Below are 14646 nucleotides of genomic sequence, written 5' to 3' on the forward strand. Positions count from 1 at the left end.
ATTTTCCAGTTGTTTTATATTTCCATTTCCGTTGTCTTTCAGTGTTTTCAATATATCATTTCACTCTGTCCTCGCCTGTGAGGTTTCTGCTGAAAGCCTGTTGGGCAACCTTGTGTATTGTTATCTTCTCTCTTGCTGCCCTTCCTATTCTTACTTTGTCATTCACTCTGGACAATTTTCATAACATATGCCTTTGAGAGGATCTTTTTACATTGATGTATTAGGGGTTCTGTTTGCTTCATATGCTCAGTTCCTATTGCTTCATACGTCCAGTTCTATTTGTTTTATATGTCCACTTCTTTCTCCAGATTTGGGAAATTCTGAGGTATTACTTCTTTGAATAAACTTTCTGCTCCTTTCTCCCTCTCTTCTCCTTCTGGGATACCTATTATCCTTGTGTTACTTTTCCTAATAGAATCAGATATTTCTCATAGAATTTCTTCATTTTGTAAACAAATTTAGCTCTCTCTCTTCCTCCATCTGAATCAGTTCTAGTTTTCTATTTTTGAGCTCACTAATTCTGTCTTCCACATGGTCTACTCTATTTTTAATGCTTTCTACTTTATTTTTTATCTCATTAATTGTGTTGTTCTTCTCCAGAATTTGTTTCATTTTTCTTAATAGGTTCTATCTCTGATGAATTACTCTTTCTGTTCATTAATTTTATTCCTGAGCCCCTGAACTGTCTTTCTGAGTTTTTGTGTAACCCACTGAGTTTCTTCATGACAGCTATTTTGAATTCTGTCTCAGTTAGACTGCAATCTTCTTTGACTTCACGTTTGGTTTTGGAGGGTTGTCATCCTCTTTCCGTCCTTCAGTGTTACTGTACTTCTTCAGAGTGCTTAATGAGTTGATCCTCTGCCAGCGCATTTGTGGGAGTAAACACCTTTCTTATTTGGGTATGGCTTTGGTTACTTTGGTTCTGAGCTGGTTCTGGTGGTATTTGAGCCCACACTTTCCACACTCCACTGCCCCTGCCAGGGGCATTGTCTGTCTCTTCCTTGTGCCACTTGTGCTTCTGAGGTGGCTGGGGCCTTGCTGCTTGTGATGCTGCTGTGGTCTCAGATGTTCCCACCAGGATCACCAGGCTGCAAGCACTTCTGCTGCTTCTGGGGTCACCTGGGCCTCATGTTCCCCCACAGGTTCTCCAGGGGCTTGGATGCTGCTGCCCTGTGCACCTCCTGTGCTGCTGCTCATGGCTTGTCTGAGGTGTCCTGGGTTCACCAGTGTCAGTGTCACTGCTGGTGGCCTGGGGACCTGGGGACTTTTCTTGCAACCCCTGATGCAGGTGGATGCACTGTTGTGGGTGCCACCACTGGGGCTGGGTCACTGGTTCTCTTGTGGTTCCTGCAGCCTCTGGTCACAATTTATACTCTCCACTGGCTGTGGAGAGCAGGAGCTAAGCAGAGAAAGTTTGTTGTTGCTGATCACTCATGCATCCTTTAGTCTCCAGTGCCCGCTGGTATATTTTGAAAACTCAGGTCACAGTGACCTGATCCAGGCAGGAAAATCCGAATTTTGTATTCTGTCCTCACTGCCAGGGAAGGGAAAACGGGGCTGGGTCACTGGGTCCCCTCCGTGTCCTGAATTCTCAACGTGTGTGCACCGCCTGCCAGTGCTCAGTGTGGGAGGAGGGGTAAGTCATGCCTGTTGTTTCTGCCCCTGCAGTGTCTGCTCACAGGGACATATACCAGTTCAACTAGAGGAGGGGCAGGGACCAAGCCATGTCTGGTGCTTCATCTCCCACAGTCTCTGTTTGCAGGCACATACAGTGGATCCACAGGGGGATGGGCAATGACCACCCTGTGCCTCTAGTTTCTGCCCCACAGCGTGTGCTCATTTGCACATGCACAGGTGTGAGGACCCCTGCCTGGATTGCTGCTGTGAGGGGAGGGAGAAGGGGCTGCTCCCCTAGTTCCTCTGCGTCCTTGGGGTCCAGTCCACCCACCTTCAGATGTATAGATCGTGGATCTCTCAGGCATCCTGTAACGCTGTGTACGGAGTCTCTGTCCATCAATGGATTTTCCAGTGGGTTGTAACTTAGAGGGAAGACAAAGGGAATAACTCACTCCATCATGATGCTGACATCACTCTGAAGTTTCTTTCTGAGGAACTGAAAATTTCCTAAAGTTAGACTGTGGTGATGGTTGCACAACTCTGAATATACTAACAATCACTGAATGCACAGTTTAAATCCGCGAATGTTACTGGTGTGAAATATGTCTCAATAAAGCCACAAAAATGTTTTTAGACTCAGTGGATGGGTTTTGCAGCAGGTGAAAGATAAACAAATTGAAACCGCAGGAAAAACCCTCTGAAACCATGTTAGGTTCACAGGACCCTTGAAAACTAGAGTCCTGTGAACCTAAAGAATTTACAGACTTCTCCCCTACTTCAACACTGTTTATCTCAGTGACATCCACTTGTTGTTCATATCTCAACTACCCTGTAATTCCCGGGGGGAATCTTCACTAACCATCCTAATCTCTCAGGACCAGAACTAAGTGGGACAGTTATGATACATTCTCATCGCCCCACATTTTGTTTATTGTCACAGTGTGTCTCACTGTGTGCCTCCTACTGATGTGAGATTTCAGGGGCTTAAAACGGTGTTTACTTTGCTCGCTGCTGTATCTTCAGAGCCAAGCAGAACACCTATCACAGACAAGACACTCAGTATTTGTTGAAGGATGAAGGGATGTCTTTACCTTGTTCTTCTATTTCCCTAAGGACCCATGTATTTTCTATTCTCTCTCTTGATCAGCTGCTGGCTCCGCTCAGAAAGTGGATTTATATGGGGCTTCCTTGGACCAGTCTGTGCCATCTTCTCTGTGAGTGATGACTTCAGAGCATCCTTCATGCTCACCTGAGGGTCATTACAAGGGCAGAATTATAAGGGGGTGGGTGAGCCAGAATGTCCTTGGGTTGTCATGGTTTCAGTTTGGTTTTCTAAGACTGCCCCCAAAACTACAAACTCTAACACTGTTAGGAAATATGAAAACTATGTGGAATTGATGTTGGACGGGCTAGGATACAGAAAATGATTGAAATTTAATCAATAATCCTTCTGTGGTTTCCTGAAGGTCAACTTAGCTTTCTTTCTGATGACCCTCTGGATTTTGAAAAGCAGGCTCTCTCTCCTTAACAGTGATGTGTCCACCCTCCAGAACACAAGGTAAGCCGGAGGAGAAGGTGACAGCCCACAGCCACGTATGGTACCAAGAGTGAAGCCATGTGCCTCAGCAGCCCCTGCTGCCCCTTCTCAGGGTCTTCTGAGAACCCAGAGTAATCAGACCCAGCTATGCTTCTGTGGCAGCCAGCTAAGATTCAGGGGTGTGTGGCTGACACTCTAGCCAAAACGTTCCATCCATCTCTAATCCCAGATTGTTCCTCCCTCAGCAGCAGGAAGAATTGACATTGGTTGATAAACATTCTTTGGACTTTTATCAGCAGTCCCATGACAAAAGTGCAAAGAAGATTTATGTTCCCATGAAGCACTTAGAAAACTCTGTGCCTGCTCCCACACCAGCCTACACTTTCACACAGCACCATCAGCTCAGGTTACTTCTCACCCCTTGTCCATTTCCTTCTCTGGAAAAATCCTAGTCAACATCAAACCTAGGAGGTTGGGCAGCCCTTTGCTCCAGGAACCCTTGTGCAAATTTAACGCTTTTTCTTCCATATTCCTATCGTCATCCTTTCCAAATGAAAATAGAATCTTGCCTTTGTTATTTTTAATGCCCAGGCCCCAGCACAGAGCCCGATGCACAGTACCTCCTCAGTAGTGTTGGCTGAGTGAAAATAGGGATCCCTGTGGAGCGTCATAAAATTTTTGAAGCTTACATTTGAAGTATCACTATCGTCCTCCATCTAAATCAAGCTGCCCTCCTGTACCTGAGTGCCATTTCCATTGTGGGGAATCAAAGATCAAAGATGATCACAGCGCAGCCTGAGAACTCATCACCAGCAGAGGAAGGCAGGAGCATCCGTGGGGTGGAGATGTGAATGGCATTGGATTTCTTGCTCTGGGGGCCTTAGGAGCCTCCTTTCTCCTCCTCCACAGGATGCTGACTTTTAAAGCTACAGCTCAGCTCTTCATCTTGGGATGCACGTGGTGTCTGGGAATCCTGCAGGTGGGTCCAGCTGCCCACGTCATGGCCTACTTCTTCACCATCATCAACAGCCTGCAGGGCGTCTCCATCTTCCTGGTGTACTGCCTCCTTAGCCAGCAGGTACCACTATCCAACTGCCGCCCAGGACTCTTCCCATCCTCACCCCTCTCAGTGAGCTGATCCAGAGTATGCTTTTCCTCGGCAGGTTCGGGAACAATACGGGAAATGGCTCAAAAGGGTCAGGAAAACCAAAGCTGATTCTGAGACTTTCACGCTTTCCAGCAGGACTATGTCTGATGCATCCAGACCCTTCATGGTATGATCATGCGTTGCTCCCAGAATACTTCACCAACTGATCTGCTTCAGCAGCACATGCCTATCACACTGGACAACCTGGGTGAACAGCAGGTCATGCCCTAGGCTGGCTCACATTTTGCTTACTCCCAGACTCGTTCACCATTAGCAGTGGTCTCAGGTTAAACGTTTATTTTTAAAAACATATTTTGCTTTTACTCCTTAGGGAACTGTGTTCATCTTGACTTTTTTGCATCACCACTCCTACTGAACACCTACTATGTGCCATGCTTGGTTAACTAGATAAGCAAGAATCAATGATCCAAAGTGGTGATGCACGTTCTACTCAGAGCCACATTATTCTATCCTTCTCTGCACACACTTCTTTCTTACAGTCACTCAGCAGCACTCACAAAAAGGGGGAAATGGAAGGAAATGATGCACATATTTATAAATTAAACAGACATAAGTGTTAGCTGGCATTTTAGACTTTCTTAAAAAGACTTCCTCATATTTTCAGCACCCTGTGCAAAACCACAAGGGAAAAGCAGGAATGGCATGGGATAATTCACAGGAGTGATTACAAAGAACCAACACTTAGTGATTTAAACTTACAAGTCCTTTCACCTATGTTTTCTCAACTCTTCCATCTTCTGTGAAATCCCTTGAGTCATCCTTTCCATTTAAAGGAGTCTAGGATTCTGCCAGGAAGTCCTTGTGCATTTCTCTTGTTACCTTGTTCACCCAGCACTGGTTCCATTGTTCAATCTTCTCTCTCCTCCCCCTTTCTCAAAAATGTTCTCATCACCTATTTCACAGACAAAATCAAAGTCATTACAATACTTTGCATATTTCACACAATCCACTATAGCCACCAAACGTCAGCGTGCATCCCCTCCACATTCCTGTGTCATCGACACAATTCCCTTCTCTTCTCTGAAGACAATGCTTCCACCTGTTTTTTGGATCCCATCATTCCTGCCTTATCAACTATCCTCACATTATTGTTCACACATTCTCTCTCTCTCTCTCTTTCTCTTCCTCCCTCCATCCCTCATTTCTTCCCTCACCTTCTCAACAGTTTTCTTCCCAAAGTTACATAAACAAGTTTAGTTGTCTTCCATTTTGCAAACATGTGCTACTTGGCCCCCTTCTAGCTACCAGTCAAGAGTTAACTTATCTCTCAGTCTCCATTTCCTTGCCTTAAACTCACTTCCTAAGCCCATGCAAATATGGCTTCTTTCCCCCATGATTCCACCAAGACATATATCTCTTAGACCTACAGTGATCTCCGTGTCCCTAAAAGCCCTCTCAGAAACTTCTGACGCCATCTATCACTACTTTCTCACGAAACTCTCCATCCTTATCCCCTATAGATTCTCCTTACACACCCCCCATGTCTTCCTTCCATTCTCTGTAGGTTTTCTCTCTGTCTCCTTTATAGCTCTATCCAATGTGTTGGTTCCAGAAGAACTTCAGTTCTCGTTAATTTCTTTCCTCCTAGACGATAGCACCCATTCCTTAGATTCAGTCACATCTGAATGCAAATGATGGTTCTGTATGTTTCTCTAGATCTGAACTCTCCTCTGAGGTCTAGAGCAATATCTCCACTTACTTATTTGACATTTTTGATATCTCAAGGGCACTTTCAACTCAGCCTTCCGATATAAGACTTGCAATCTTTATCCTAATCCAGTTCTTTCCCATGGTGTCTTTCTTTCTAAATGGCACTGCATCCATCATGTGGCACATCTTTGAGCTCTGAAAGTTACTCTTAACAATGATCCTACTTCACTTCACAACCTATCCGCTATACAATGCTGTTCTTTTTGGGTTTTAGGTATGCGTTTTTTGGTAAAGACAATTGACCCTGAGCTAACATCTGTTGCCATTCTTCCCTTTTTTTTCTCCCCAAAGCCCCAATACATAGTTGTATATCCTAGTCATAAGTCCCTCTAGTTCTCCTATGTAGGATGTCACCACAGCTTGGCTTGATGAGAGTGTGTAGGTCTGCCCCCAGAATCTGAACCCGTGAATCCCCAGGCTGGTGAAGCCCACTGCACCAACTTAACCACTATGCCACTGGGCCGGCCCCAATCCTGTTGTTCTCATCTTCTCAATCTGTCCCCAATATGTCCAGCTGGCTCAATCACCATCACCCTCTCCTTGGGCAGGCTGCCATCTTCACTTGCCGGAACAACTGCACTATCCTCCCAACTGACCACCTTTTTCTCCTCTTGTCACCTTCCAATGCATCCTTTACATAGCCGCCTGAGAGATATTTTCAAAACACAAATAAAATCATGTCACTCCTTTGTTAAACTCATTACTAGTAGGATCAAACCCCAAATCCATAATCAATGAGAATTTGCTTGGATTGTCTCCTGATTACCTCTCCAGCTTCGTCTGCCACATACTCACCATGATTCCAGCCACATGGGATTTCTTTGAATTCTTTATATTCACTGTGCCTCTTTGGAACAAAGGCATTGCATATATTCCCTCTTCTTGAAACACTCTTACATCTTCCTTGACTCAAAACTATATAGGCCTTCAGATCTCAGCTCATGTGTCAATTCCTCCAAGAAGCCTTCTCTGCCTGCTCAGAATATGTCAGAGTCTCTGGTTTTTCACTCTGATAGCCACTGTGCCTTTCCTGCAGAGCATCTGTCAGAGTCATTTCATTCTGGTTTTTCACTATCTGGTTAATATCTGTCTTCCCTCTAGATCTGAGCTGCAGGAGGCACCATGCTGCTTTTCCTTCCTATTGTATCATCAGCATTTCACACAGGGTCAGGCCTGTAGAAATGCTCAACGCATAATTGCTGCATGACTGATCACATTAATGAACGAAGAAACTGCAGCTGCAGAAGAGGCAGGAACTGTCTTGTTTTCAATCTCTCTCCACGTCTAACACTTCCCAAGTTACTTACTGAACAAATGAACGAATGAATGAATGAACTTCCATCATGATGGAGGTAGAATATTAGATTAAATTATTGATCAGTTTAAGGTGCCTCTTTCTCTTTGGAATTTCAAAATAATTCTCTGCCTTAGTTATAGTTTTGTTATTAATCATCATGCCTACCTGTTAACACCCTAATATTTCTTTATGATCAAAGAGCTTTGTGTAGATCTTGGTTCCCAGACTGAAACAGATCTGGAATGAAATAGCAGCTCCACCAAGTACTTGCCATTTGAACTTGGCCAAACTGAGAAACATTTTAAGTCCTCAGTTGCCCCCTGCATCTCTCATGTACAAATAAGACAGTTTTCAGACTCTCGCCCAATCAGAACTAATGAATTGCTTCCATTTGAGGCTTTCAAGTGAAGTGTGCTTTGGTGGGAGGGGGATGAACATGCCCCCAACAGTAAATGTTGATTCGTCCAAGGATGCACAATGTAACTGAGCAGGAGCGAATGCAGCATCCCTCAGTACAGCTGATGTTGAACACGTAAGGGAGGGTCCCACGGATCTGAGAGGCTCAATTCTCGCTGTACCACAGGCCTGTCTCACTCGAGGTTTGCACTCATTCAGGAAGAACATAGCAAGTAATCCACGCCTTTCTGTTTAGAGGGATGCTAACAGTACCTGTCCCTCGTGTTCTTGAGTCAGCTCAGCCTCAGCGAGGCCGTATCCTCATCCCTGGGAGCTAGTTCCCAGGAGTCCCTCAACCAAATCGGAGCTGCCCTCACTCCAGAATCCCAGAAAACTGATTCTTCCACATCTATACTTTGAATGTATTTATTCTCTATTGCTGTTGGACCAAATTACCACAGACTTACTGCTGAACCCAACACAAATTTATCTCACTGCTCTAGAAGTTGAAACTCCCAAATTGGTCATAGAAATCAAAATCAAGGTGTCATCAGAGCTGCGTTCCTCCTGGAAATTCTGGGGGAATATCTGTTTCCTCACCTTTTCCAGCTTCTAGAGGCTGCCTGCATTTCTTGGCTAGGGGCCCCTTGATCCACTCCATCATCACAGCCTGCAGTGTAGCATCTTCAGTCTCTCTGCCTCTCTCTCCTCTGCTTCTTTCACTCGATCCCCTTCCCCTGTTTGACTCTGCTGCCTCCTCCTTTCCCTTATAAAAACCCTAGGCATTACATTGGCTCACCTGGATAATCTTCCCATCTCAAGATTCTTAGTATAATTATTTCGGCAAAATCTGTTTTTTCATGTAAAGTAACATACTTACAAATCCAGAGATGAGGATGTGGGCATCTTTGGGGGATCACTATTCTCTCTACCATACTTATTGTACATAGGTTTAGCTTGCCTATTGTAGAGCCATCAAAATTTCCCTCATAGTAGAGATATTAGAACAAATATTTACCATCCTCTCACCCCACCAATTTCCCTCCTGCCCAGAGCTGATATACACAGTGAATCAAAGAAACGTACACGTTCTGTGAGAGAAATGCAGCAATGGCATCAGATAGCTAATGAAGCCTTCCAAAATTCAAGTAATATCATCATGTATATGTATTATCTATGGGCAAAAGACCAAGAAATTCCATTGGTTAATGTAATTTTACCTTCTGTGATCTCCTAAAATTGGTGTCTCCATTGTGTAAAGATGTAAAGGTGTCTCCCTCTCGTTTGTCATCTCTTCCATGGCTTCCTGCAGTTTCATTCAAGGGAAACAAAATATTTTCTCTTCTGCAGAGGCCTGAGTAATTTCCTGGAGAACAGTACTGACAAAGTTTTTGAGTAAAGATAAGCAGGAGAGTTTCCCAACTAATTTTCAGAAATTACACTGAGGTTCCTGTGCATCCAGGATTAAATAACTCACATTGCAGATGGAAAGAATAAGGGAATGAAAATAATTTAATACATTTTCCTTTCTATCTTAGGTGAATAACTATAGGTAATCTTTCCCACATTTCATGCATTTCTCAGCTTCTGTCTTATATGACTGCATGCACAAAGTAATATTTCACAAATCCTGAAGCAGAAGGATAAGGAAACACATAGATTATATTTTGGAGCAGATTTAATTGCTGTTATCTTCTGTAACTTGGGGATTAGGAAATGTAGGGAGATGGGACTTCTGAGAAAGACCAGGGTCTAGCAGAATGCAGTCTGATACGGCCTTTTGATCTTCCCCTGAGAAATGCATCTGGAAAGGAAATTCTGTGATTAAAGACATCTTAAATTAGTTTTTTCCCAAAGCAAACTTTTGTTATCTTTCTATAGTCTTATATATCATCTCTAAAATATTATCTCTCCAGGTGAATTGAAAAGATCTTTTGAACTATATCCTCTTCTCCCATGGAAAATCAGGACTGTTATTCTTTGAGCCATTAGGAGAAGATAAAGAAGACTTTGTAGTGTGTTTCCAGAAACCCATCGTGTCAGCAATGTGAATGGAGTCATGGTGGACATGCTCATGCTCGATTCCTGTGAAATCTAGAACTTTTCTGTGCCCCACAGTATGCTCAGAAAGCACTCCACACAGAAAAGGCCAGCTGAGGGCCAGTTCTTTGGTATCTTTGGGTTAAGCCCTTTTCTGAAGCCTCTCCTTCCTACAAACACTCTTCCAGATGCCAAAATTCTATGAGCAGGAACACCAGCCTGAAGGTATTTTCAAACCAACAACATCCAAAAGATCGGGAATGTTCACACCATAGTCTGGATTTTTAAATTTTTTTTGTTCTGTTTTCTATGAATTTAATTATTCACTCATTCAAAAATATTGATTACTCGCCATGTCCAAGGCAGAGATCAGGAGAGAACAGGCCCTCCTTCATGGACTTGACTCAGTGGCTGAAAGATTCCTATAAACCAAGTCCTACGGCTGGACAATTGAAGTATGAACTATTTCACAGACTCCATCTCCATTCATCCTCACACAAAGCTTCAGATATATTGAAAGCTCAGATCATGATGTGTATATTTTAGGCTTTGTGGGCCAGTGTATTAGTCAGGGTTCTCCAGAGAAATAGAACCAATAGGATACACACACACACACAAACACATAAATATGAAATATGAAAAGAATTATTATGAGGCATTGACTCACTTGATAATGGAGGCTGAGAAGTCCCACAGTCTGCCACTGGCCATCTTGGAACCCAGGAAAGCCGGTGGTGTAGTTTGAAGGCCTAAGAACCAGGGAGCAGTAGATTAACATCTGGGCCTGAAAGCCTGAGAGCCAGGAGCACCAAGGGCAGGAAACTGATGCCCCAGCTCCAGCACTCAGCCTGAGTCAATTCAACTTCCTCCATCTTTTATTCTATGCAGACCCTCAGTGGTTCGGGTGATGCCCATCCTCACGGTAGAAGGCCATCTGCATCACACAGGCCATGGACTCAAACGCTACTCTCCTCTGGAAACACCTCACAGATACACCCTGAAATCACACTAAACCAGCCATCTGGGCGTCCTGCGCCCCAGGGAGGACACAAAAATTAACCATCACAGCCAGATAGCTACAGAAACAACTCAACTCTGCCACTGTAGCATGAAAACGGCTATAGACACTCAAAATTGAATGCTCATGGCTGTGTTCTAATAAAACTACACATGGAGAGCAAATTTGAATTTTATGCACTGTTCATGTGACAAGATATATCATTCTTCTTTTGACTTTTCTCAGCAATGTAAAAATGTAAAGACTATTCTTAGTTTGTGGGCTGCACAGAAACAGGCAGCGAGGCAAATTTAACCCGTGAGTCGCTGCGGACTCCCATCCTAGGAAATTCATCAGAGCTCCTCGTACACCAATTTATTCATTCACTCTTCAAATATTCAGTGAGCACTTACTCTTTGGAAAGGCATCATGCTAAACTGAAAGAAACTAAAATTAACAAGGCAGACGAGATCCCCAGATCCCGGAGTCGTGAGGACCTGTGGATTGGTCAGCTCAGGCTGCCATAACAAAACCACAGACTGAGCAGCTTAATCAACAGAAATTATTTTCTCACCGGTCTGGAGACTGGGAAGGCCAAGAGCAAGGTTTGTCAGGGTGGGTTCTGGTGAGAGCTCTCTTCCTGGCTTGCAGATGGCCACCTTCTCACTGTGTCCTCGCATGGCCTTTTCGTCCAGCTCAAGCCTGAAGAGACAGAGAAACGAAACTCTTTGATGTCTCTACTTACAAGAGCACTATGCTATGATGAGGGTGCCACTCTCATCTAACCCTAATTATCTCCCAAAGGGCCATCTCCAAGTCCCATCAGGGGATTGCGTATTAGGGCATCAGGGGTTAGGGCTTCAACACATGAATTTACAGGGCAGCACAAACATTCAGTCCACAACAGTCTGCAAGATGGAAAACAGGAGAAAGAACATGCAGTATAGGAGATACTGTGGTCTAAGGACACACAGCCCTGTGGGGACACGGCAGAAGTGTAACAAGCTGTGGTTGGAGTGGGCAGGTGGGAGAGAGCTCTCAGTCAACTGAGGGCAGCATTCTGAGACGTTTACAGTTTGGGAGGCAGATCTCAGCATTCACCCTCATATCTTCGCCTTTACAATCTATCAAATATATTCTCCTTATTTATCAGGGGAATAACAATAATAATTTCCTTGTGGGTCATTTTTGAATGTTAACTGAGAAAATAAAGATTAAGCTCTGGTAGGAAACCCAAAGACAAACAAGAATTAACCAGGACGAGTGAGCTTGAGGGTTCCCAGCTCATTTATCCAGAACTCTGTCAGTGATTTAGAAACAGCCATGAGACAGGCTCTGAAGTGGGGTTCCACTTCTTATGACAGGGCTCCAGTACATGACCACGCCCATCAAAGAGAGCAGGTGGGCAGGTTGAAGAGGTTTCTCCCTTCAGCTCTCCACGTTGGGGGTCTGCTGTGACAGCTCCCCTCACTGGTTGCCCCCTTTCCTGGTTCTGATGGTCACCGTGTGGATGAGGAAACAGGGACTCATTGAGGATTTAGCCCCTTGGTGGAGAACATAGAATCCAGACACAAGAAGTATATAACCAGAAGCTGTCGGATGCCAGCAGTTAAGGAGCACCCAGCCACATCCAGCTGTTTGTCTACTGTCCGTGGCTGCTTTTGCTACAACCACAGAGTTGACATTGTGACAGAGACTGGATGGCTCACAAAGCTGAAAATATTTCCTGTCTGGGCCCTTACAGAAGGCTTGCTGACCTCTGGTGTAGTATGTGAAGGATCATCTCCTTCCATTATGAGCACCACATCCTGAACATTAGTCCCTGACTCAGAGGGATATGTGTGTACATGCATAAAAACAATGACTAGAAGGACAGATATAAACTGTAAACAGGACGGAACTGTAGAAAGAATGACTGTGTGTGTCTGCAGGGAGAGATGGGTCAGAAATGGGATGTGAGGAGAAACTTTCAATTTATAGACTTCTGTGGTGTTTAAATGATTTAACCAAGAAGCAATTTTTGAATTTTTTGTACAGTGAAAAATAAAAACATCAAACACAAAAATTATTAAAAAGAAAGCAACAAAGCCATGTAGGTGAATAATTACTTCTGTCTGTGGCTGGTGATGCTCAAACCCTGACTTTTCTGATTCTCACCCTAGAGGATGGCGTCATCTCTGGGTGTGGGAATAGGAACACAGATTACCATTTTCCAGTCTCTTTATTTCACTCGTCTCTCTCCGTAAAGACAACAATCCTCAGAAGGATAAATCACTTTCCTGTCTGAAAGCTCCAGATAGCTTTGTAAGGCAGATGGCATAAACCCCAAACTCCTCCTTTCCCAGCATGCAGATTGCTTCCAGTACCACTCCACGCAGACTGTCCAACTTCATTTCCTGTCAACCCTCCTTTCAGGCATTGTCTCTGGGTAGCAGCATTTTTGAGCATTTGTGTTTATCTGCAGTCTCTCTACAATGGGGACACATCCTGGCTCTGCTACGTGCTGGCTGCGTGAACATGGACAAACTAGTTCCTATCCTTAAGCCTCATTTTCTTCACCCTAAAGTGGGTGTAAAAGCTACTTTGCTTACAGAGTTGTTTGATGTGTAAATAATCTATTTGGTCACTTAGCAAATGGTGATAGATCCCTTCCCATGAGTCTGGCCCTGTGCTATGTGCTTGGCACTCGATACCCAGTGGGGACGCAAAACACACACAGTTCTAACTCCTTAGAGCAGAAATGTGGTGAGAGAGACATGTGTGAGTTAGCAATTGCACAAAGGAACGGAGCTCAGCACAAACGGAGGTGAGTGCTATGGAAGAAATGAGCACCCTTAAAATCTTCTGTCCAAGATATAATCCTTGAGATGTTAGTTGTTATATAGATGTAGCTTTTCTCAATTTTTATGAACTCGGATTAATTTCAAGTATATTGAAGAAGAAAATTGGTGATTGCTTAGGATAATGCTAAGTGAAAAAACCTGAGAGTCAGGGTAAAGATAAATGTAACTGACAGAGGACATCATGTGTGGCAGAAGATGGCTGACGCCATCAGAGGAGTGCCTGGAGCTGGCGAACACTGACCTCACTCATAGGGTTCCACCCTCCCAGAGTGGTGGCTTGAGTGAGTGGTAGTCGACATGAGCAGAAGCCTCCTGGACCAGCTCCACGCCAGGCTCTTTGGCCTCAGAACAACCTGGAGGGGATGAGAACCAAGTGTGCCCCAGGGGGTGTTACCCACTTCAGTGTGGGTGACAGGAAGTCAAAGTACGAGAGCGAGAGACAGAGAGAAACATGCACATCAAGTCAACCATGATATTTTCACTGTGAGATTCCTGGCATTTAGTTTGTCTTTGTGCTTTTCAAACATTTCCAATGTTCTGCGTTTTTCCTGCATTGCTTTGAAATCAGAAAACCATCCTGTGTTCTCTCCGAAGAAGGAGTCAGTGCTGTATTCATTATCGCAACAACAGTTGCTCGAAGGCATTACACGGCACATCTACCCATGGATGAGGGGGCAGAGAGAGAGGTGTGGGCACAACTTCTCCTTCCTCCTCTTTCTGGAGAAACTCCTGAGACTGGTCTCTTCACCTCGCTCCTCCAGGCTCCCCCCTCTTCTCACCACTTCTCAGTCCTTTTCTCCACCTCCTTCCCCTTCTCTGTCCTGCAACCATCACTGTGTTCTCCTACCTTTATCTCCCTAGTCCAACTACATATGCCACGTCCACCCTATCCAAACCCCTTGCCTGTCCCCTAATTGTCCCATTTTATTCTCCATCCCAAGCTCCTAGTTCAGTCACCTCTGTGAAGCCCAGAATCACCCTGCCCCCAGCTGCCAAAGAGCAGTGGGAACACTCTGATTCCTTCAAATGCCCATCAGCTGC

At 44.5% G+C, this 14646-nt stretch overlaps 1 protein-coding gene across 7 annotated transcripts in view; it reads left to right on the plus strand.

Moving 5' to 3' along the window:
- The window catches only part of LOC103543153 (adhesion G protein-coupled receptor E2-like), a 42549-nt gene extending 29700 nt beyond the window's left edge, over window positions 1–12849 (plus strand). For 3 of the 7 annotated variants that reach the window (XM_070623542.1, XM_070623544.1, XM_070623546.1), the window contains 5 exons: window positions 2765–2831; window positions 3084–3175; window positions 4064–4232; window positions 4318–4428; window positions 9642–12849. In XM_070623542.1, the coding sequence (XP_070479643.1) occupies window positions 2765–2831; window positions 3084–3175; window positions 4064–4232; window positions 4318–4428; window positions 9642–9650 (448 nt within the window). In that variant the 3' untranslated portion in view covers window positions 9651–12849. Of the gene's footprint in view, window positions 1–2764; window positions 2832–3083; window positions 3176–3745; window positions 4233–4317; window positions 4429–7133; window positions 9586–9641 lie in introns of those variants that run through there. The other 4 variants (XR_011541011.1, XR_011541012.1, XM_070623543.1 and 1 more) reach the window with 4 other exon arrangements.
- Window positions 12850–14646: the final 1797 nt, after the last annotated feature.

This window comes from Equus przewalskii, chromosome 6 (genome assembly GCF_037783145.1).
Source record: "Equus przewalskii isolate Varuska chromosome 6, EquPr2, whole genome shotgun sequence".
NCBI lineage: Eukaryota > Metazoa > Chordata > Mammalia > Perissodactyla > Equidae > Equus > Equus przewalskii.